This window comes from Lates calcarifer, linkage group LG12, assembly GCF_001640805.2.
Source record: "Lates calcarifer isolate ASB-BC8 linkage group LG12, TLL_Latcal_v3, whole genome shotgun sequence".
NCBI lineage: Eukaryota > Metazoa > Chordata > Actinopteri > Centropomidae > Lates > Lates calcarifer.
Window position 1 is genome coordinate 10,708,889 of NC_066844.1, and position 22,683 is coordinate 10,731,571.

Genomic DNA, 22,683 nt, shown 5'->3' on the forward strand with positions numbered 1-22,683 from the left:
GAGTGTGGAGCAGACCTGCCTTATGTTTAAGGGCATAACAGTGTCACGTTTTAGCCTATTGCCCAGCTGCTACATAACGTTTATACTTTGCAATACTGAATAATCGAAATATGCTGCAGTGTTTAAATTATTGTTTTCATACTTGAGGATTACATTGTTTTTCAGTCAGTAGATGATAATAAATTGATATGCAATGTCTTGTTTAAGATAAGTAATTGATTCCAATGAATGTCATGTCTGCATTTGTTTTTGTCAGTTGTCTCTGCATTGTAACACTGTACTGCACACAGACTGACTTCAAAAGTATGTAACTCAAACAAGTCTGAAGTCATGATCACTGGTTTTTATGCATTCAGAAAATGGCTACCTGCAACAAAGAAAAGACAAAACACAACCTAAGTCTTTGGAAAATGGTGGGTGGCAAAGTACGTATGCAAAAACATTAGAATGATCCTGTAAGGAATTGGAGGCTGATTCCTTAGCTGCTGCTGGGCATGTGTGTGTGCATCCATATGACTATTTGTGCATGTGTGTGTGTCTTCTCTCACTAATTAACAAATTAATGTGTATTTTAATCATTAATTTATCACAAATTACAAGTTATGGTTTTACATGTAGGACTATTTCTTGGAAAGTCAATGTGCTCGGTCCAGGAAATGTTTTTTTTACAGATGTAGGTAGTGTTGTAATTCACATTTTAATTTTTGTATGATTGAACAAAAGAGATATAATGTATTCATTCCAGTTTTCCAGTTTCCAGTCATTATGCTAAGCTAAGCTCACCAGCTACTGGTGGTGGCTTTGTATTTAGCTTACAGACATGACAGTGGTATAAACTTTGGCAAGGCAGAGAATAACCTAACCATAAATGTCAAACTGCTGCTGTGTGTGTTATGTGTTAGTATTTATAATAATATAGCTGCCTAACTCTTACTCTTAACCACCAAACAGCCCTCAAAACAGCTCCTTGTAGTTATGAGGAGCAGCCAATTTTGTATTTCCCACTTTTTATGGTTTCAAACCAAAATGTGTCCACACAACCAAAGCAGCAACATGTACACACATACACACACATACACACACACATTTTCCGATAAATTATGCATCATGTTTGGAAACCTTGTGCTCAGATCAAATGTGACCCATTAGCAAACATCCAGAAAAAGATTAGAATTGATTCACAACACTTCACAACGCTATTTCAATTCTTTCTTTTAAAATCCTCTGTGCGAGCCCTGTCACACCACTGGGTAAAAGATAACTGACATTAAGAGAATGCAGTATGTAGGGGCTGAAGTGTCCAAGTAAACACAAAATGGTATTCTGCCAATACACAGTAACTAATAATAATAACCAATACACAATAGTGACTGGTTGGTATTTGTCAGACTAGTAACCTTTAATACAGAATTTTGCACTTCAAAGGATAAAAGTAATTAGAAAATGAGCTTTGGGAGTTAACCCTAATTATTGATATTTTGAGTAAGTAACTTGAATACTTCAGTTACTTCACGGTATAATTTTTATCGGGTGCAATGAAACAAACAGTGTGGCAGCACATTTGCATATATGATTATAGACATCACCACTGAAATGTCATCTTTCCCATTACAGATACCATTTTTGGGCAGAAGGAAAGAGTAAAGACAAATTCATTTTCATCAGTCTTATAGTTCATATTCTTGTTACCTAAATGGTTAAGCAGGAGTTGCTAGTATAGGTTAATGACTGCCCCCTCTGTGTCTCTCTGCTGCTTTGTCAGGGAAATTAGTTTGACAAGTTAATGTGGAAAAAACACAGAGAGGAATACAGTGGCCACAGAGAGCGGTCACAAACACGCAGAAGGCCTCACTTGAATGCAATCAGCCCATTTTAGACTGGATGATGTCTAAAATGGGTATGTGTGTGTGTGTGTGTGTGTGTGTGTGTGTGTGTGGGTGTGAGTCATTTATAGAGCAAAATTCAATCCTGAGTGAGCAGCAGGAAAAGCCTTACAGAAGAAATCCGTGCAGATGTGGAGTAAGCAGTGAATAAGCATTACCTTAACAGTCTTACCAACTTTACCGTAACATTCTGAGTGCAGCCGTTTTTGCTTTATTACATTAATTGAGTATGAATCACATATGATGGTCAAGGACCCTTTAGTGTCTATTAACTTTAACAAGAAGCTTTTAAGCAATGCCAGATATCCATTGCTGAAATAGGTATGGCTCAGCAAATTGCATATCTGGAGTTTCAAAATAAAACTCTTCTCCTATAGACAGGTTTTCAATTTACAGATCAGATTCAGATTTTATTCTTCAGATGAGTTCAAAGATTCTTGGTCTCTGACTATGAAACTAGTTCAGTTTCTATGTTGAATATTTCTTCGTACATGTACTGGTAAATGGGACAACTTTGCTGGAAACCAGTAAAATTACTGTTTAGAGATGAATTTGTTTGTGTAACCATACACAATTTAATATCTGTTATCTAGTACTGGCTGCAGCTCCCGTAAAGACACAAAAATTAGCCACAATTTTTAGAGAAAAAAAAATCTCTATCTTGGTTTGGTTTATGAAAACTGAAAGTTTGGCTTGAGAAAGTGAAAGTCATTTCTATATAAACATCATTCAAAAAAGGAAATCAACTGATGAGCCCAGAAGAATGTCAGGGGGAACTTGATAATATACCTGCATATGTAATAACATGCTGTCAGTTTGTAGTGCTTCACTCTGGAGAACATCAGACTAATGAATCAGTGAAAGTCTCACAGGCTCATGTGTAGGTTCATGTGTGTAATCACTGCCATCTAGTGCAAAAAAAGTGCAATACAAGCCTCAGATCCCATTTATTCCACTGAATATGACTATGACTCATATCCATATTACATAACATGAATGGGTGTTGGACAAAACTTGATCATATTGTAGGATAAAATAAAATTATCTGAAGAAAAACTCTTTACACAATGAAAATATTCCACAGCTTATTCATCTGAGCCAAAGAGACAAGATGTTAGGTGTTGGCTATGATGACAGCAGACATAATACCAGTTAGTAGAATAACTTTGAAGTCACAAAAACAAATCTGTAACATCACAACCTGAGTGAAATGTTATTAAGTGATGATTATTACTACATAACACATGTTGCACAAATGAAACATTGAAAAAAAAAGAGTAATTGTATTGCTTTAGGAATAAAATGTGTACACTCTGTCAGAATCAAACAAAACCTTCTGCTTTGCCTACACCAGCACTCACGCAAGTAATCACACAATCAAACAAACACATATTGTCATCTAATACTTTTCTTTTCATATATGTAATGTATTGAAACAGATCTATGATAATAATCACAAATGTGCACTGTTACAGCACAGAAGAGTGATACTACAGCATTCTCAGTGTAATTACGACAATACATTACACTAGAAATTATTGATGATAAAGTCAAATCACACTTAGTGTTAATTGCTTCAGTGTAAATTTTGTTACAATACACTTTACTAGCAAACATTCCCCATTTTTAATTACTGTTGTTGCTATGTTATATTGCATGTCATGTTATCAAACTACATATAAATCTCCTGTGGGGGTCCACCATTTATATTCTGTCTACATTACTAGACATAATAGCTACAAAATATCCTCTTTTCCAAGTATGCACTACAACGTACAATGCATAAGTCTTACATACTAAAAGTATCAAGAAACATAACTTGGTATAAAGAGAGAGCCAGCTCCTCCATTGTGCATCTTTGTCTTTGCATGTGGGTCTCAGTGTCAGTACAGCCCAGCAGGGGGCAGTGTTATCTGTTACATGACATGGCAAAGTCAGGATCTCTGTCAGTGTTTTCAATGCTTCCTACATATTGCACTACAGTCTGATTCAGGATTGTTGTACAGAGAAGAGGAGGTGGAATCTGATCTGATGTGCTCATCTGGTGTCAGTCACTACAGGCTACAGATACTCTTCTTCTTTTACATAGAGGATCTCATGGGCTGAGCTGGGAACCTATGGGTGGAGAGAAAAAGAAAAGTCAAAAGCTAGAAATATTTCCATTCTGACACTGGATTCAATACTAATACCTTACATAAAAGAAAAATATAATTGTTTACATAATCCCTTTCAACAGTTTGACCAAACATAACCAATTAACTTACTGGAGAAACTAACCTATCCAAAGGACTAACATACTAAAACCAATATCAATAATATCCAATACTGTCCATATTAGATACTAAACACCTTATTCTATAGATTTGACTTAAAATACATATAATCTGTACATACCCAGTGGGCTGAATTCTCCACCAGGGGGAGCTGTTGAGTTATGCACAGATCATGTTCATTCATTTTAATGGCACCTTAAGGCAAGGACAGAGGTAGGTGCTGTATATTAAATGTTGCAGGTTAAATTTTGTTTTTTGTGGCTGCAATTTTTAGGTTTAACATTCTCACCAGGTTCTGACTGTAACAGATAGGATCCTGACCCTGCCTAAGTGAATTATTTGTGTTTTTAGTCTGTTCTGTTTTGACTGGTTGGAGGTGGGCAGAGCTTAGTTAAAAAAAAGCTGATGTCACTTCTGTCCACCAGTCAGGATTTAGCAACAATGAATTAAATGAATCAATCATTAGTTGTGTGATGTTTCCAGTCTTGATGCAGCAGATTAGCTGAATCTTTTATGTGTTAAACTCTTAAACAACAGATGCTATCTAAGATTTTTTTCAAACTTGAACTGAGCATGTCACTAATTTAGTCATAAATATTTGATGCTATTGGGAATAATCAATATCTGCAATCAGGTGTTTGGGGTTTTAAATAAACTTAAAGCAATACAATTCACTCTGAGCTTGTAAATTTGTTAATTGTGTATATTTTATTCTAATTATTTTTTATCAAATTATATTTATTTACTTATTTCAAGCTATTTCAGACACTCGACAATGAAACAAATGACATCAGACAAAGTATTAATTGTCTGTAGTAGCCTGTTTAGAGTGAACTTCTTGAAATTCTCGTGAAATTCTTTTAAACAAACAAAAGATATGTCCATCTTGACTTTGCTCATTCTTGACCTTGGTAACAACAGTTGACAAATCAAACTTCAAATCAAAGTCCACTTACTTGTTTATTTTACAGCTTTGGACAGTATCACACAGTGATTCTGAGCACCCCAAAAAGTTTTAACATCTGCAGTTTCTTGCCAGCTGAGCAAATGCAATCTCCTGAGGAGAGCATAGCCATTAAACTACTAAACTTCTTCTAATTGTATTCTAGATGCATAAACCTGCATTTCTATATCTGCATTTCTTAACTGCTGCTGCTGTGGCTCGTCTTGCCAACATGAGGTGCAGGTTGGACAGGAACTACCGGACTGAAACCTCTGACATTGTGGCTCTGACAGTGTGACAGCTCTGACAGAGCCTAGTTTCAGGTTTTTTACATTAATGTCACTGTGTGTGTCCTATCTTATGTTGGGTCAACATATCGTACCATGTTATACTGAACAATTTTCTTAATACAAGATGACAATAAACTGGCTCAAATTCTGCACAGCAATCACTTTCTTTTTGATACTTTTCTTTTATAATTTATCCTTTGTAATCCATACTGATAAACAAGGTACATTTGCCTTGATTCCAGCAAGAATTGTTTTGTTACATATCAGACAACATAGGGGAGGCTTGACTGTGACTGATCTACAGCTTGGAGAATATATATAGATATAGAATCCCAGAGTGACTTGGACTCCCTAAAAAGACAGAGTTACAGCAGGAGAAGGATTTAATGTGATACTAAATGCATATTTCACTGATTAATTCTCTTTAATTACATTATATGTAAAACCTCCACATTTGAATACTACTCATTGTGTAGTAGAGAGGTTACTTTCAGTCATTCTTGCAGAGAAAATTGGCAAGTATTTCATAACACTGCTCATTCCTGGGAAAAGTGGGAAATTACTTTCCAACACTGTCATGTGCAGTGTATATAGTGGGGACAGATCTGCGTAGGTGTGATCCTGATGGACAGACATGCAATGAGTAGGTAGACAGACAGCTGAGAACCTTTTTTAAACACATCCCTGCTCACTAGATCCTCACTACAGCGTGTCCCTCCACATGAAAGTACACTCAGCAGCTGTAGAGGGCACTCCACATTAAAGGTGGGGTATAAATAAACAAGCACACTGTGGGATTTACTTGTCTTTTTTAACAGTAAGCATCTGCTACCACGGATACTGGTTCGTTCAACTGTTGAGTTACTATGATTATGTTCTATTTGACTGTAAACACTGTATGTAACAGTTAAATTGAGCCTAACTGTACCTGGTTGACTCCTCCCACCACCAGGAGGCGGTCTCTGATGACAATGGAGGAGGCGGAGCATCGGGGGAAGGTCATAGGAGCCAACTTCTCCCACTTCCTCCTTTGAGGATGAAAGGCCTCCACTGTGTCCAGTGCTGAGGGCTCATGACCTGAAGCGTGGAAAATGGAGGACACATAAACACACACAGTCACACTGGATGTATCAAAGCCTAAAATGATTCCTTCATGTTATACTATATTGGCTGGCATACAGGATTATTCTCATACATTCTGTAAATCTCACATCATTCATCTCAGATCTACATTTACATCAGAATTCAGCTCTGAATACTGCAGCCAGTCATTTAAACAGCTTACCTGTTTGCTGTGCAGAAAAGCATATGGATAAATAAGGCTACCATAAGTTCACAAGCCCACATCTTTACATATAAAAATATAAAGACAATTCCTCTGCCACATGTAAATTCAAAAAGCATCATCTTCCCTTCATTTTAATATCATGTGTCTGACAAATGCCACATTCTGGATTTCTTCTTCGTTTTCTAGAGTAGGGTTGGCCAGTTCCTTGAAAAGTTACTAAAACTGACATTCCAACTCTTTAAATGACCTAACTTTACTTGCACACATTTGCATTTTGATAAATTAATTCCTTCATGGAGGCTGTCACCTACCCCTTGAAAGTACAACAACAAATTTAACCATATAGGTGTTATGAAATAAACCCACAGAGTTTGCTGTGTGGGTTGATGTCATAAGTCTAAAAGGCTTCCACTTAGCAGTTGAAGTGATGTAATTAACCATGTGTGTCCAATGTAACTCGAAAAGAGAAAATGACTCAAAATTGTTGGAGAAATGCAGCTGGGGACTGGTGCAGATGAGAAAGAGCTGGTCCAGGAAAAGATGCCATGTTGGTCAAGTGGGCCCACTTTGGTCTCAGTCAGCGGAATACAGACAAAAATGAAGCTAAATGTAAATACTTCTTTGGAACTGCTTGGTGTGGCGAATGTGCAGGAGAGAAAGACGGTTGAGCGGAGTCACTAGGAGTAATTGTTCAGTTGTCAGAAAATAAATGCTACAGCTCGTAAAACAGAATTCCTGTCTTTTGTTTACCAGCAGCCAGGTATAATGGCAAGAATTAACCCTGAAGTTTGCTACCACTCTGCCCTGGAGCAGTAAAGGAATCTCTCCTCTGCTTTGCGACAGCCTGGGGGTTGATTCAGACACAGTACTCTTTATATAATATGACTCTGTAGCCTAGCACAACCAAGAGATGGAATGAAATAACACAACCCATAAAGGTGTTATTCTAACAGCTGAAACAGCTGACAGGAAGCAACCACAGTGTACAGAAACCTGCAGCTATGAGGTCTTGGCTGCTTCAAACAAGCCATATGGACACTTCTTCGTGATTTAATCTATGAATGCAGCACAAACATGTTTGAGCAGCAGAAGTTTTAGTTTAGCATTCATCACTCTTACCAAGTCCCCCTGCTACTACCATCCGGCCACGCAGGAAGGCAGCAGCAAAGTCAGCTCTCTTTGTTTTCAGCGCCACTGTCTCTTCCGACTTCAACCAGGCACCTACAGAATAAGGAGAAACAAGAGCTGGAGTGAGCAAATGTGCGAGATTGTGTGCGCACAAGCTTATAAAGTAGCTGAGGTGAAGTCCAGTGACACTGTAGTCCACCTTCAGCTGGGCAGGATGCTGCTGAGCTTGTTTTCAGAGAGTGACCTGCACAAACAGGTCATCCACAAGGCAGCTGCAGTCGGGACATGTACTGTACATACACACACACACACACACCCATACAGCAAGGACACACAAAGGTTATAACAAACACAGACTACAAACATAGACAGAGAGGGGACATGAAGGCTGGAGTCAGGGTCAGACTACTACTAGAAAGAGAAAGTGAAGATACTTTTGTTAGAATGCTGGCACAGACTTTTTATGTCTGAAATGTAATGAAAAATTTGAATCGATGAATGATGGGAGACTAACACTGACACTAATGATAACAGGATCACTTCAAACAGCTGTTTCTGGGCCTGCTTCTTATTTAGTTTGCATAACAGCATTACAATTCAGCAGGCCACCTGCAAGCAACAGTTCATCTGAGAACCTTCACATCAGGTTAAGTGGTTATAGTCAATCTGTATGTGTAATAGTCTGTGGGTTGTTGCACTAAATAAAGAAGAGGTTAATATATATTTCTGTGAAATGCTATGTATTTATGTAGGGAAGACTTTTATTTTGAAAGGTACACTTTCAGTATTTCAGTTCCTACTTTTCCTAGGCTTCCTAAACTTAACTTTTGTATTTGAACTGCTTACCTTCTGTTTTTGCTATGTATGTGACATTTAGTTACTTTAAATGTTTAAAGTGCATTTTTTTGCAAGTTTTATTTATCTATTTATAAATCTGTTAATTAGGAGAGAAGTTTGTTGGGCTACTGGCAGCTTGCAGTGCTATAATGTACTGTTGTGACAAAGATATGGAGCATTCTGTAGCTGTTTGTGATGTTAAACAGGCACACAGAGCACACAGGACCCAGAGGTTTTGTGGTGTTTTGCAATAAAGTTCTGACAGTCCCAGGAAGAGTGGCCCTTGATCACTGTATGACACAACACCGAGTTGCTGGGAACTCACATTAAAGCTGAGTGGCCCATTAGTGCTGCTAAGATGGTCTGTTCAGTTCACACAAACTGTGACCTCCATTTAGCTGTCGGCTGACCAATATAAAGAGCAGGAGATTTCTTTTTAAACTTAGGAGATTATGCTTATGTTTTAGGTTTGAGTACCTGTTCACACACAGTTGTGCACACTCTTCAAACAGATCCCACCTCTCTGTACAGATATCCCAACCAACCAGTAGGAGCTGCCAGTACAGTGAGGCATACGTGATCCCTCAACTACTTCCCACCCAAAACATTGCTACTACCAAAATGGAAGCTCCACTGCTGCTGGGAACTGAACACAGGTGCAGTGGTGAGTAAGTGCTCTTTCTTATCTACCACTGAAACAGCCACCGGCTGCTTTAATCCCAAACAACACATGAACAAATCAGTCAAGCCGCTTAATTTAATCTCCCTAATTAGCTGACACTTAACACTGACAATTTTCAGACTATTTTCTACAAACCTAATGCAGTGCAGAGGTGACACTTCTTGTACACTCAATGCTGTGGCAGATGATAAAAAGTGTACTTGAGAGTGGAGGAAATTAAAACGTAGCCATTAAAATAATGTCTGTCTTTCCCCAGCAGATTCACCTGCAGTTTTATTTTTCTTCTAGGTTTTGTTGCTGCCAAGTCTTGTTTATTTGAGGGGAAACCCAGACTGGAGAGAATCGTGACAGAGGAAGAAAGATAACTTCATTAGGGAGCGAGGGAGGGTGAGAGAATTAGAAAGAAAGATAGAGACAGAACAAGAGAGAAAAAAGTATTAAAAAATGTCTCACTTTCTATCTTTGTCTATCCTCTTGTCCACTTTATTTTTCTGGATCTCTTTCTTTCTCTTATTTCTTATACTATTTTCTCTTGATTTTCTTTCTCTGCCTCTTCTCCCTCATTCTCTCACTCTTACGTTTTCTTATTCTCTTTTCATTCTCTTTCCTTTTTTCTCATTTATTTTCTAGAGACAACAAGGTTGAGAGAAATAAATAGAGGTGGAGCAAGAGCAAGATAAGTAGCCAGATGGTGAGCCTTACTGCATGTTGAAGCAGTGTGTGATAAAGAGCTGTGTTTTCCTTTCCAGCAAGGTTAAGATACAGTGAAAAGAACACAGTACAGATCACAGCTGGTTGTCCACTCTGCTCTGTTCTCTCCTCAGAGGAAAATCCTCTCTGGGTATTTCACTGCTGTGTTTCTTCAGTCTGTGAGGTCCAATAAATTCTACCAGTTTGTGGTTAAGAACAGGCTATCAAACCTTAAGCACTGAAACTGTCAAGTGCTGAAAGCATCAAATTGTAGCCCAGAGTCAAAGTTTGATTCAAATCAAAATTTTAGACTGTTCAGTTTTAGACTATCTATATTTTAGACACAGTTCTTGTTCAGCTGCTTGTCTTAAGATAACAATAATCATGTGAGAAGTCTGGCTTCTTTTGCTAAATAAATGGTTTTACAGAGAAAAACACACACATTTTATACATAGTCTCTTTATGCAAGATATTGAAACGTCCCTGTATTTCCCCAAATGCCCTTCAAGAAGGTGCCAGCCACTCCCTTGGACTGGGTCACACAACAAATCTGCAAATCTTTTTTTTAAGTTTGTGTGTAATGTCCTTCCTAAGTTCTTAATCAAATTGATGATTTACTAAACTAGGTTGCACCATGAAAATGTGTATATCCTCTTTGCTTGTTAAGAACTTTGATTACCAGGAAATATGGATAGTGCTGCTCTTTGATAGAGCATTGAATTGTAGTGTAACATTGTAGCATTGTATTGTAACTGCAACAGTCCCATCCTTTGTGTTTAGAGCTACTTTGCAAATTTTAGCATGCTAAGCTGGTAAATATTATGTCTGTTATATCATCAGCATGTTAGCATTGGCATTGTGAGCATGTTAGCATGCTGGCCTTTGCATTTAGCTCAAAGCACCACTGTGCCCAAGTACAGCTTCACAGAGTCATTAGCATATTTAAACATTCAAAGAGTAACAAATAAAGGTGTTCAAAATGAAAACTGAAACCCTTGGTTGGGACACAGCATGTCCTGTGATTGCACTGCATTCTGGTTAGCTGAGGTTACTGTTGAGAAATTAGAAATGTTTCCTTCACTGCAGTGCATTTGTTTGTTAATGATTTTTGGGAAATGAATGATGGATGGATCAAAATCTGACACCAACAGTATATTCTTTCTTCTAGTTCACTTTGTATTGGATGTTGCAAACATATTGCAAAGTCATCTATTTTTTTCTATTTATCAACCAACAGAAAATAAATTACAAAATCAACTGACAAAAGTGAAAGCAGAATACAACACTAGTAATTCTTTTTAAAACAGTGCTTACAGTGTTACAGGCTGGATTTTCTTCTTTAAATTGCAGTTGTGTCAACACATCACGCTACAGACTTATGGTTCAGCCCTTTGAGACTGAGCCGCAACTGCCGGCCTGATTCGTATTTGCTTTGGAGGGATTACACGAGACTCTGCGCCAAGATTTTCTTTGTAGGATGCAGGGAAAACACCAGCATGCATTATTCTACTCTGGTGGGAGACGGCAGAGGAGAATAAAGAGACGGAGAGGCAGAGAAAATACAGAAAGAGAGAATACAGACAGAGAGGGGGAGTGACAATAGAAAGAAGGAGATGAGGCGATCCTCTGAAGACAGGGCTTTGTAGTCTGTGTGGTGGTAATTTGGTCCACAGCTCTCCTCTCTAATTTTCCCTCATGATTAAAACTAGAAAAGTATGATGATTGGCTTTCTGTCTTTGATGGTTTCTGTCTGTCACATGTGCAATCTCATACACTGCTGACCACACAGATGATCCTTTTGGACAGAATTTCACCACTATCTTGTGGCATTCTTAATAATTACATTCACTTTATTCTCATTTCTGCTTCATTCCATCTGCTTTTTTGTCTTTTGGGCAGTCTGTACCATCTCAACCATGACACAAATCAAATATACAATTCAGGAGTATGTTTGTTACTAGTTGGCCCCAGGAGGGCTGCAACATTTGTGGTTATTGTTAGTGTTGCCTGAGTTCTACTTGCTCAGACATGAGGGACTGATGAAGAGTGTTTCTTTGTAAGAAGCAGTAACAGCAGCAGAATTCGTTACTGTAGTTGAGAAAAGCAACTTCAATTTTAAATTGTTGGATCACTCAAATCACAGAAAACACGACCCCTTTTCAACCAAACTGTTCCAGGTACTAAGGAGCCCTAGGAACTCAACTCAGTAACTAAATCAGGAGCCAAAAGATTCCTTTGTGCATCCCTACTTGTTTCCAGAGTATAGCTAAAGAATCATGAAGATGAGGCAAATTAGTCTGACAACAGATTAAATAACAAATGTGCTGAGATGCAATTTTCACAAAACAAAAACACAGTCATTAGGGCTGCTATTCTGTCACCTAGCATCTGACTAGCTTAGCTGCCTTTTATGATGGGTCCAGCTAATTTGGAACCCAATGCAGGCCTGTCAGAGAACCTCAACATCAACCAGAGGGGGGAGGATGTAGGAGTTGTTAAAAAGTTACGCCCAGCTGACCCTCACACCTTCAATTATTATTGCGCACTCGGCAATTAATTTAGAACCAGGAGCAAGTGCTTTGTAGACGTTTTTGCCCAGAGTTTTTGTCTCACAGGCGATACAAAGGATGCCCCATCTTACTAGCGAAGGTTGTTGCAGTCTGAGAAGACCGCAGACAATAAAGATGGAAATATATTATTCATCATAGTAACAAGAATCAAAACTGAATGTGACTATAACATTAACACATTACTAAAAATACTGTAATAACCAAACCTCTGCACTTAATTTGTACTTTCATAACTGAAGTAACTAAAATATCAAACCGAGTTTTGCTTCTCTTGTTCAATTACTACTTCTCAAGATCACAATCTCTTGCTCATTCACTTGCCATTCTTTATCTTACTATTTAGACCCCAATCAAAATGTTTTTAATGTCAATTCAAAATATATTTTATCACCATCCAGTGCTTGTTTACTGTATGAGTAAAGCTGTACACAAATTGTAGCAGCCTTGAAGCTTGTGTCTAACCAATGTAGTCCAGCCAGATAGTTCCTGGGCCATTGGAAAACACTTTCCCCAGAGCAGGGACTGTTTTGGGGCTGGAACAGTGCAACTGAATTTAGTGATATCTGCCTCTGAGTTTCCTGCCTCCATTCTTCATATTCTTTTTTTTTCATAACTTCATTCTGTGTATTTTTTGTTGCACTTGTTGCAGCTTGTCAGCAATGCCAAAACAAGCAAGCATGCATGTCAATACTGGTGATGATATGCAATGGAACAGTAATAGAATATCACTGTGTGACAGCAGATTGCATGACTGTGTGTGTGTGTGTGTGTGTGTGTGTGTGTGTGTGTGTGTGGGTGTGTGTGGGGAGATATTGGTGCAGATGGATAATAAAGCAATCTGTTTCTGGATCTTGTAATTTAAAGCGCTCCTCATCCCCAGCCCTCCCTCCGCAGCTCATCTCCTATCTCATCTCCACCAAAATTAGATTGGAGAAACGGGGTACGGCTGTCTTCTCTGTATGTGTGTGTGCATGTGAGTGTGGATATGCATTAGTATATGCACATGAACGCTTATGTTTGTGTGTGTTGGTGTTTTTCCCTGCTTCTTTCTTCCTTTATCTCTCTTTTACTCACACACACACAAGGCAAACTTTCTCCCCATTATCATAGATTTACATTATCACTCTTGCTTTATTTGGCTTTCATCCGACTGATCCCGATGTGTGACCGCAGATCCAGCTGTCTAAAATGACTTATCGATTTTTGCTCTCCCATTTCTCCTTCCGGTCCCTCCTCAATTTGTTCATCTGTTACTCTGGGGTGTCTTTGTCGGACAGAGGGATAAGTCATCTCGCTGTGTTGTGGGATACAGTGTGTGTGCAGAATTAAGAAAGGAACAAGCCTGTTAGAGTAGAAAACCATTTATACTCATGGTGAGGCTAATGTTAATGTCTGCTTTAGTAGAGTCAAAATGAAGATGGATGCTGTCAGTGGAAAAGGAGATGATGACACATTCACTGATACCAAAAAATAAAACATGTCTGGGGTATACCCATAATCTGTGTTGTCTAATTATAATCTCTTCATTTTTATTTATTTTCTGGGGGCCTTTTTGCCTTTATTTGGACAAGACAGTGAAGAGAGACAGGAAACAGGGAGAGAGAGTAGGGGAACAACATGCAGTAAGGGTCTAGCCAGACCCAGGAGTTGATCCGGGGACCAGTTACTCAGGCCCATGTGGTACAGGCCCCAAACCATTTGGCTATGGGGGCACCCATATAAGCGCAGACTTGCTAGTCTTTTATTATGTAAAAGTTGTTAAAGGAATAGTTCAGACTTTAGGGAAATATGAATATTATCATATATGAGAGTGCGATAAGAAGCTCAATATCATTCTCAGGTCAGTGTGTGTTTATGTACAGAGCTGAAGTTAAGGAAGTATTTAGCATAGCTTAGCATAAAAGACTGGAGGCAATGAGAAACAGCTTGCCTAACTAACTAGCTCTAAATCTGACTGCTTAATAAAAGACACCACTGATTTAGCATTTCACTCATGTAATGTTGCAGGACTCTAACTCTACACCCTGAAATCTTTTTCATTTTTGCACACTGATGTGTAAAATTGGTGTAGTTTGCCTTCAGTGTTGTGTGTGACAGATGTTTAAACTGCATGTGCATGTGTAAATGTGAAAATGTGTAGTTTATGGGGATTAATGTACACGCAAGCACAGTGACTGTGTGATGCCCTCCAAAGCCTTGTTGCCACAGTAAGGTTCCCATGTTTGATACCTTCTGTTTTAGCCAACCATATCTGTTAATCAGCACTGCACAAAAATACAATGCCAACTATAAACTGCTCATTAAGATATAGTTTCAGCACAACTACCCCTAAGATCACAATTATGATTATTGTTTTTACATTTCTGCTTCTGTATGAGTTAGACTGTGCTAATCAAGAAAAATAGCTAGCTAGGCTAGCTGTTTACTCCTTCCTCCACTCATCATGCTGAGCTAGTGCTGCTTTCACACATGCACTGCAACCCTGAACTTATCTAGACATCATCCTGGGGAGCTGTATGTGAGAAATGTCTGAATCAGTTGGTCTGGTCATTAAACAGATTTTACCCTGCCAGCTCCCTAGTACAAAGCCTGTGTAATGTCTGACTGAGCTGATGTGTGAAAAGAGTCGGTCATTGTCCAGAGAATTCACAGAGAGTGAGAGGGTGTGTTGATGATGTTTCTATCCTGCCTCCAGCATGTTCTACTAAGGTGCCATCCTAAACCAAATGGAGTATTTCTACTGGGTGAGAGCGTGTCTGACATGGATTATTTCTTGCTCCGCACTGCATGTGTGACAAGGCAACAAGACCTTCTCTGGCGTTCATATGAGAAAGATAACCACTTCCAGGCTCCAGCTTTGTACTTGATGTACAGATGTGAGGCTGATATCAATCTTCTCATCCCCCTCTCCAAAAGAAAGCAAATATGCATGTTTCCCAAAATACAAAACTATTTCTTGAAAACCCTTTCTGGCATATGCAAACTGCACCCTTCCAACAAGTGAACAAATTGACACATTTATAGGTTTGGATACAGAGCTGCATATAAGCAGCATCATTATATGTACAGGCCTTTAAAGTCCTCAGCCCATCTCGACATTTTGTCCTTATTCCAACTCTCCACTGAAGTGATATCCTACTCATACTAAGTCAAATATTTAAACCACAGTTCCAACTGGATTGTTCTATACACATTTCAGTGCAATTAGTACTGACATATTTGGCATCTTTAGAAACTTAGAATTTTAAATGAAGTTCAGAGGGTCTGAGAAACAGAGTATGTGTTGTATGTGCATGTGTATGTGTTGTAATTCATGAATTCTGGCTCAGCAAGGTTAAAGTTTATATGACTGCTTTGACACAAATTTCATATGACCAAACTGTGTGTGTGTGTGTGTGTGTGTGTGTGTGCCTGTCTGTACCTTGGTTAGTGTCAAAAATGTTGACATTCTTGGTGAACTTGGAGCTCTGGTGTCCTCCTCCCTGACGCAGTCCTCCAAGCAGACACAGCCTCCCTGCTGTGTCCCATATCACACCACCATATGAACGTTTACAGGGCATCATGGGTAGCGTTGTCCAAGAGCGTATCTCTGCATCGTACACTTCAAAGGCCTTCACCGGTCTCTTACACTGACGGCCACCTTAAAAATTAGGTAAATAGAATAGCATATAGCTGTTCATCTGCCTGCAGAGTGTGTACTGAAACTATGAAAGAAAATTCTGTTGTCTAACGGACAATGTAAAACTGCTGTAGCATAAACACATAGACACTGCTCAGTCTGTACCTGCCACATAGAGTTTGTTGCCCAGCAGATGTATGTTGGCATCGTAGCGTGGGGTTGGCATGGGAGGAAGCAGTGCCCACACATCCTTTCGAAGGTCATACTGCTGCAGGATGCTACGAGGGAGGAGGTCAGCACCCATTCCCCCCACAGCCAGAGCCCGTCCATCTACACACACACACCAAACACAGAATCAAAGATTCAATCACAGGCTTTTTATATATACATAAATTGCAGTATCGTTACGCCACAGTTTTCATCAAATGCATTTTATGGATGTAAGTTTAGTCTGAGAAATATCTGTCTATCACAACCTTTGTGAAAATGTGGCTAAAATTATTCAAACAATAACACTTTGCTCAACAATAATCAACTTGTGAAAGAATCCCAGCTGGTGGAAACACCTCATTGGCACTTTATTTTATGAAGTGTTAAAAATCTGCTAGGCCACAGAGCTGGATGAGAAGTTAGCTCGTGACGAGGCAAGATACTGTGACAGACGTGGGGAGGACAGGGAGCACAGCAGCAGAATAAAAATGCCGAGTCCACGTCTGGCACTTTACTATGACACCTCTAGCATAAGAATGGAAGTGGGTGAGAGTGCTAAATGAAAAGAAAATACAGCATTAATCATCAGATTGAGGGGAGGAAAGGAGCTGCAGGGAAACAATCTGCATTTTCATTATAGTTTTACTTTATTAATTTTTCACTTTTTTCAGTATACAACCATTTATTTTAAATTCTAACCTCAATACATCTACGTTACATAAATAACAAATGGATAAAAAGTTTTCATAATAGGTTAGGAGAAAAAAAAGAAAGGAGAAAAGGTTCATTATCTAATATCTGGAAAATAATGATCCTACAAATGTCAATACAAATGGCACAATTTAGTAAATTCTGTGACTGACTATCCATTTAAAAATACCATATTTGTTCTAATTTGGCCCAATCGATCATTTTGTCAGACTATTTGTCTCTGTTTCAGCTGCTGGGGATGAGTTTGGGGATGAAACTGCGAGCTAAGGGCCAAGGATCGAAGACTGGTCAGGGAGATGGAGAGAGTAGCACGATGAAGCTTTATGCAGCCAATAAGTCTATGTGTATACAGCATCTATCTGTGTTCCTACAGACACTGACAAATGCACCACTGCACTGAACACAAACTCATCCATGGTTGACAAGATGCTCTCTGAAAAGACTGTTTATTTATATAGACTGCTGGATAAACTTAAACTAAGACATTTTCTTTGCACTCTACAAACAGGTACCTATTGATTATATTGAATTTTGTTGTCAAACATGCTGAAGAGACAGCTCCAGAACATCTTAAGAAAGAATATATGAGTTTTGCTTTGCTAAGTGTATTAAACTGATTTTAAATAGTATCAGTGGTTGTGGCTTTTCACGTGGGGTAGTAGAAGATGTTTTGAGCTGGGAGTTACATGACCCTGACTTCCGCTACAAGAGAACATGTATGTTAATATATATGATAAATTCAAACTAATGTAAAGTTGGATAAAATCACCAAATCCACTACTTAACAGAGGAATATTGTAAATAATAATAATAATACTACTCCATATTAGTGTTCAAATTTACACATAAGAATGTAAAGTATTATAAGGCCCTGAATAATGCTCCAGAGTATATGAATTATTAATTCCTTATATCTCAGCTAGGCTCTCTGGTTCTCTGAGCATGGCCTGATAGTACCTCCCTTAAGACTGAAAACACAAGGGGACTGTGGCTTTGCTTTCTTGGGTCCCAGGTTATGGGGCAGTCTCCCTGGGAGTCTGTTCAGCAAACTCTCTTGGGTGTTTTAAGTCACAGCTGAAGACCTATCTTTTAAGTGTTACTATGCTTGAGTTGCAGCTATAGATTTATCACAAACAGCTAATTCATTTGAATTACTTAGCTTTTTAGCTTTTTGGTTTCATTATCACCAGTTTTGCTTCCAACACTGTACCATACTGTTGTGACACTAGAGGCCTATATGTAAAAGTACTAGTGCAATTAGGGCACAACTTATAAGCTCTGGGTTTAGTATTAAAAGTTCATATGTTCTTCATATCATCCATACCTTTCACAGTGATGGATACACCCATCAGGGCCTCTCGCAGAGCACTCCTCTTCCTCCATCTCCCTTCCTCTGTGTTGTACATCTCAACCACCTTCAGGGGGCTCTGGTCCTCTCCAACTCCTCCCACCACCAGGATCTGCTTTCCAAGAACCGCCACAGCTGCCCCAGCACGAGCGGTGGGCATTGGGGGCAAACTTATCCACCGATCCCCCTGCAAACAAGGACAGGGAGCTGCATTCAGGCAAAGCAGTTACATACAGGCCCACATAGGACAGGTCAGCAGTCAAAACATCTGTTCATGGTTCAGTTACATCTTTATTAAAAATATAGTGTTAGGTTACATTACCAAGTACAGATCATATTCCTTATCATACATGTGACACACTTTATAAGCTGATGGTGTACAGGACAGAACAGATGTTTTAGGACAGATGTTTCACTGGGGCTAAATACATAAAACTAACAAAAACTTTCTGAACCTTTCATAATAGTGTCAGGCAACATTTCAGAAGTTTTCTGTGTTTTAGAGGCAGAATTTTTCCTTGGTTTTTGTTTTTCTTCTTTTATTTGGTGCACCTCAGTGCTGGGTTTTCCTTTATCTTCAGTAAAAAGCAGGTTTATTTCCAATTTAAAGCAGCTGATGTGTGACAGTGTCTTCACCCATTTAAATAAATCATGATACATTCATATGGTGGAAAATGAAATGCAGCTACAGTACAGATAGTAGTTTGTTGCTGATTTATAAAGAAGATCATTGATTTAATATTCTAGCTTAATAACACCTTTTAACTGCACTGGAGAAAATGTACACATTTGACTGTATGTGTGAATTTGTTCTAGTTCTATTGTGGTTTAAACCACTGAAAAAGATACAAACTGCAGCTTAAACTTTCTTCTGTCAGTGGGACAGTAGCATTTAACCAATTTATTGTTGCACTGACATCAATTTAACAGTATTCTGTCAGTCTTATACTGTCTGTTCATCCTTGGGGAAAAACTTAAACATCAGCTAAAGTGTCCAGGGTGGATTTGCTTGGTACCTCAGGAGAATAGAGCTCCATGCCAGGGCAAGGCCTCCCTGCAGAGTCACAGCCCCCCAGCATGTACATCTGCCCCCCCACCTCAGAAAGCGTGTGGTAGACTCGGCCGCTGGGCAGTCGTGCCAGGTTCTGCCAGTGAAACTCGTGGGCTGCAGGTACCGCCATGACCTCAGTGCCCCAGGAGAGACTCACCCAGTGAGGGGAGAGAACAGGGAGGAGGAGGAGGGCCTAGCGTCCGGGAAGGTTTGGGGGTGGATTGATCAAGGGAAACTGAAGAAGATGGAGGCGTGAGAGAGCTGGAAGAATGTTAAGTCAGGGCCCCAGGGTGAAGAGGAGGTTCTTTATTGGAAGGGTGAGGCGGAGGTAAGCAGTGGGAGTGTCGGATCAGTTAAAGACCAAGCTGAACTCTTCTTCCCTGGGGATGGTCTGCTGCCTCACGCTAGGCCCTGGAGAAAATATAAGGTGGAAATGAATTTAGCAGTGCAATATACAGCAGAGCAGAGCCTGGAAAAAGTGAATTAAATTCAAAAAACTTCAGTGAAGAGCTTTGGGTACATTTTCTGTTGAGTTAAATGGGTGGACATCCACAGTAAGCTACACATTTACTCAAGTACTTAGGTATTCCGATATTTGCACTTCTTCTTCTCACGTTTTTGTGCTACTTCAAATTGCTACTTCACTACATTTAACACAAATATATTGCACCACAACTATTTGTAGTGCTGCAGTGGTTAATAGATAAATAAATTAGTTGATCAGAAGAAAAATTTAAGAGCAATTGTTTTGATAATCAATTAATCTTTTAAATAATCTTTCAAAGCAAAACTTTGAAAAATGTCACATTGTCCCAGCTTCTCTTGTTCTCCTCTATTTTATATTATAATAAATTGGGTTTCGGATTATTTGTTGGACAAAACAGGCAATGTGAAAACTTTGGGGAAAATGTGATGGGCATTTTTTACAGTTTTCTGAAGTTTTATAGACCAACAATTAATCTATTAATGAAGAAGATTAATGCAGGTTACTCAATAATGAAAATAATTATCAATTGCAACCTTATCTGACAGCTACAGTTACTAGTTGTTTTGCTGATTGCACATACAAAACATATGATAAATTATGTTTTAATTTTGGAAGCAAGTATATAGCATGGACCAACACCACATACCACATCATTTGTAGCCTAGGCAAGTTTACAAAGCCCGTGATGGGCATTTATCTAAATACACACAATTAAACAGAAAAACAGTAATAAATTCTCCCATAAATTCTCCGAGGAGAATTTCCAAGAATCTCCAAGGAGAATTTATGGGGGAAAAAAAATCAAAATCCATGACATGATCAAAACTATAATATATTCAGTTCCTTAAGAATTTCTCCCATATGAAATTCTAATTGCATGATTACATGGTGATTACAAAGCTGCTTGTGACCAATAAGTGCTCCTTTTTTGACAGATGACAATAGATTAACAAAAAGAGGGCCACTGAACCCGAGATGTTGCTAGTGAATGGTACGCATCTTAGACTGCTAGGTCACAGAGATGACACAATAAGTAAAATTTTGAATGTAGCTGTACAACATACTACTTACTTTCACTATACACTGTAAAGAGTCTGAATACTTCCTCTGCAAAGTCTTCATCAGGAAAACAATAGTATAGGCAGGAATACAAATGCATGTATGAACACTTTTTAGTTGTTTGGGGTAATTGGTGTTTACTACTAGTTTAGCAATACTTAATTTAGAGCTCAAATAAGTAAATTATATATAAGCATCATAAAGTAACATAAACTGATGCAAGTTAAATATGAGGAAAATGTCATCTAGTGAAATACACCTGCTGCCTGGACTATCATGCAGCTCATCCAAAGTATGGGTTTCGTTCATTCATCAATTATGGGTGGAAATCACCGTCATTATCATTATTCAAGTCCAACACAAGTCAGTGGTTCAGTGTATGACAATGTAAAACCTATGACATATAAGTATTCACTTCTTGTATCACTGAAAGTTAATTTGTTTGCTCATATTTGTTTAACGAAAATCTGTCTGGTTTATATGTGTCTCATTCAAATGAATCATGCAGCCTCAGAGCAACATAAGGTCTTATCCTCTCACTTAGAGGATGTACTAACTGCTTGGTGAACATACTGGACTGTCATGTCACAATGACAAAAAAGCAACATGCTTCTCTTGAAAGACTTTCCCAGTACGATGATCTCTGACTTCAAGTTCCAGTTTACCCACCTCTCCTTTCAACAATGCATCACTGCCTAGGGTGTACTGTGACTGAATCTAAACATCCTCCTCCATGCTTGCCTCAGATGAGTAGCAGCTGTAGTCTAGTGGAGCTCAACTGAAGCGGCATCTCTCATGTTTAAGTTTCCTTCCTTGTCATTGTGATGCCGGGCGCTGCTGTTGTTTTTATCCTGTGTCATCCCTCAGGAGCTTTCTGTTTCCTGCGTGTAACCGACTTCTCCTGCCTGTGTACGGTTTCCAGCGAGGAACGGGGGAGGAAGCATCCAGAATAAACTGATGATGTGCTGCAAACCAAATTCTGACTACATCACAGAGCACATCACCTGAAATACACCCTGTCTAACACAGGGAGGAATAACACTACTGCCAAAGTCAGGTGTGTTTTGAGGAGGTCAAAGAGAGTAAATTTAAGTGTAAATGTGACTGCTGTTAAATCATCCAGCTGTGATTTAACACAGTCTCTCAGCAGTTTATCCTTTAAAGCTTCACATCTCTTTATAATGCATGTCCTCCTGCCTTCCAAACCCCCACCCCTTCCCCTTTTTCTCCCCATCATTCCCAGTCTCCCTCCGTTTTACTGCCACGCTTTATCTACCTGTCATACCTTTGATCATCTCACAGACCGAGGAATAAAGGACAGAGGGTGAAGATAAAGAGAGGACTGTCCTTCAACATAAAATCTCCCCCATTTGAGAGTGCGCCTGTAGGTTGCCTAGCAACAGTTAAGCTTTTCCCATGAGGCGCAGCTTTTGTTTTTTTTTGTTTTTTTGCACATGATTGCTTATCGCTTGGTTTGCTGTTAATAATGGCTTATGAAAAAGGATGAAAAACAAATAAAAGCAGTTGCTCTCTGATAGGCTGACCCCGGCAGGCGTGCACTTGCTAACGAGGCAGGATAGTTCTCTCCCGGCCCGGCTCACAGAGTGCATTAAT

At 39.0% G+C, this 22,683-nt stretch overlaps 1 protein-coding gene across 2 annotated transcripts in view; it reads right to left on the reverse strand.

The window, feature by feature from the left end:
- Positions 1 to 2,806: 2,806 nt before the first annotated feature.
- The window catches only part of klhdc8a (kelch domain containing 8A), a 34,056-nt gene continuing 14,179 nt past the window's right edge, over positions 2,807 to 22,683 (reverse strand). The window contains exons 3-10 of one of the 2 annotated variants that reach the window (XR_001960107.2): positions 19,489 to 19,934; positions 18,449 to 18,659; positions 16,369 to 16,533; positions 16,006 to 16,224; positions 7,797 to 7,898; positions 6,318 to 6,466; positions 4,278 to 4,351; positions 2,807 to 3,998 (exon numbers count right to left, since the gene is read on the reverse strand). Coding sequence is in view for 1 of the 2 variants with exons in the window: in XM_018667619.2 (XP_018523135.1) it covers positions 3,945 to 3,998; positions 6,318 to 6,466; positions 7,797 to 7,898; positions 16,006 to 16,224; positions 16,369 to 16,533; positions 18,449 to 18,659; positions 19,489 to 19,653 (1,065 nt within the window). In the remaining variant the exon portion in view is untranslated. The remainder of the gene's footprint in view (positions 3,999 to 4,277; positions 4,352 to 6,317; positions 6,467 to 7,796; positions 7,899 to 16,005; positions 16,225 to 16,368; positions 16,534 to 18,448; positions 18,660 to 19,488; positions 19,935 to 22,683) is intronic. The other variant, XM_018667619.2, reaches the window with a different exon arrangement.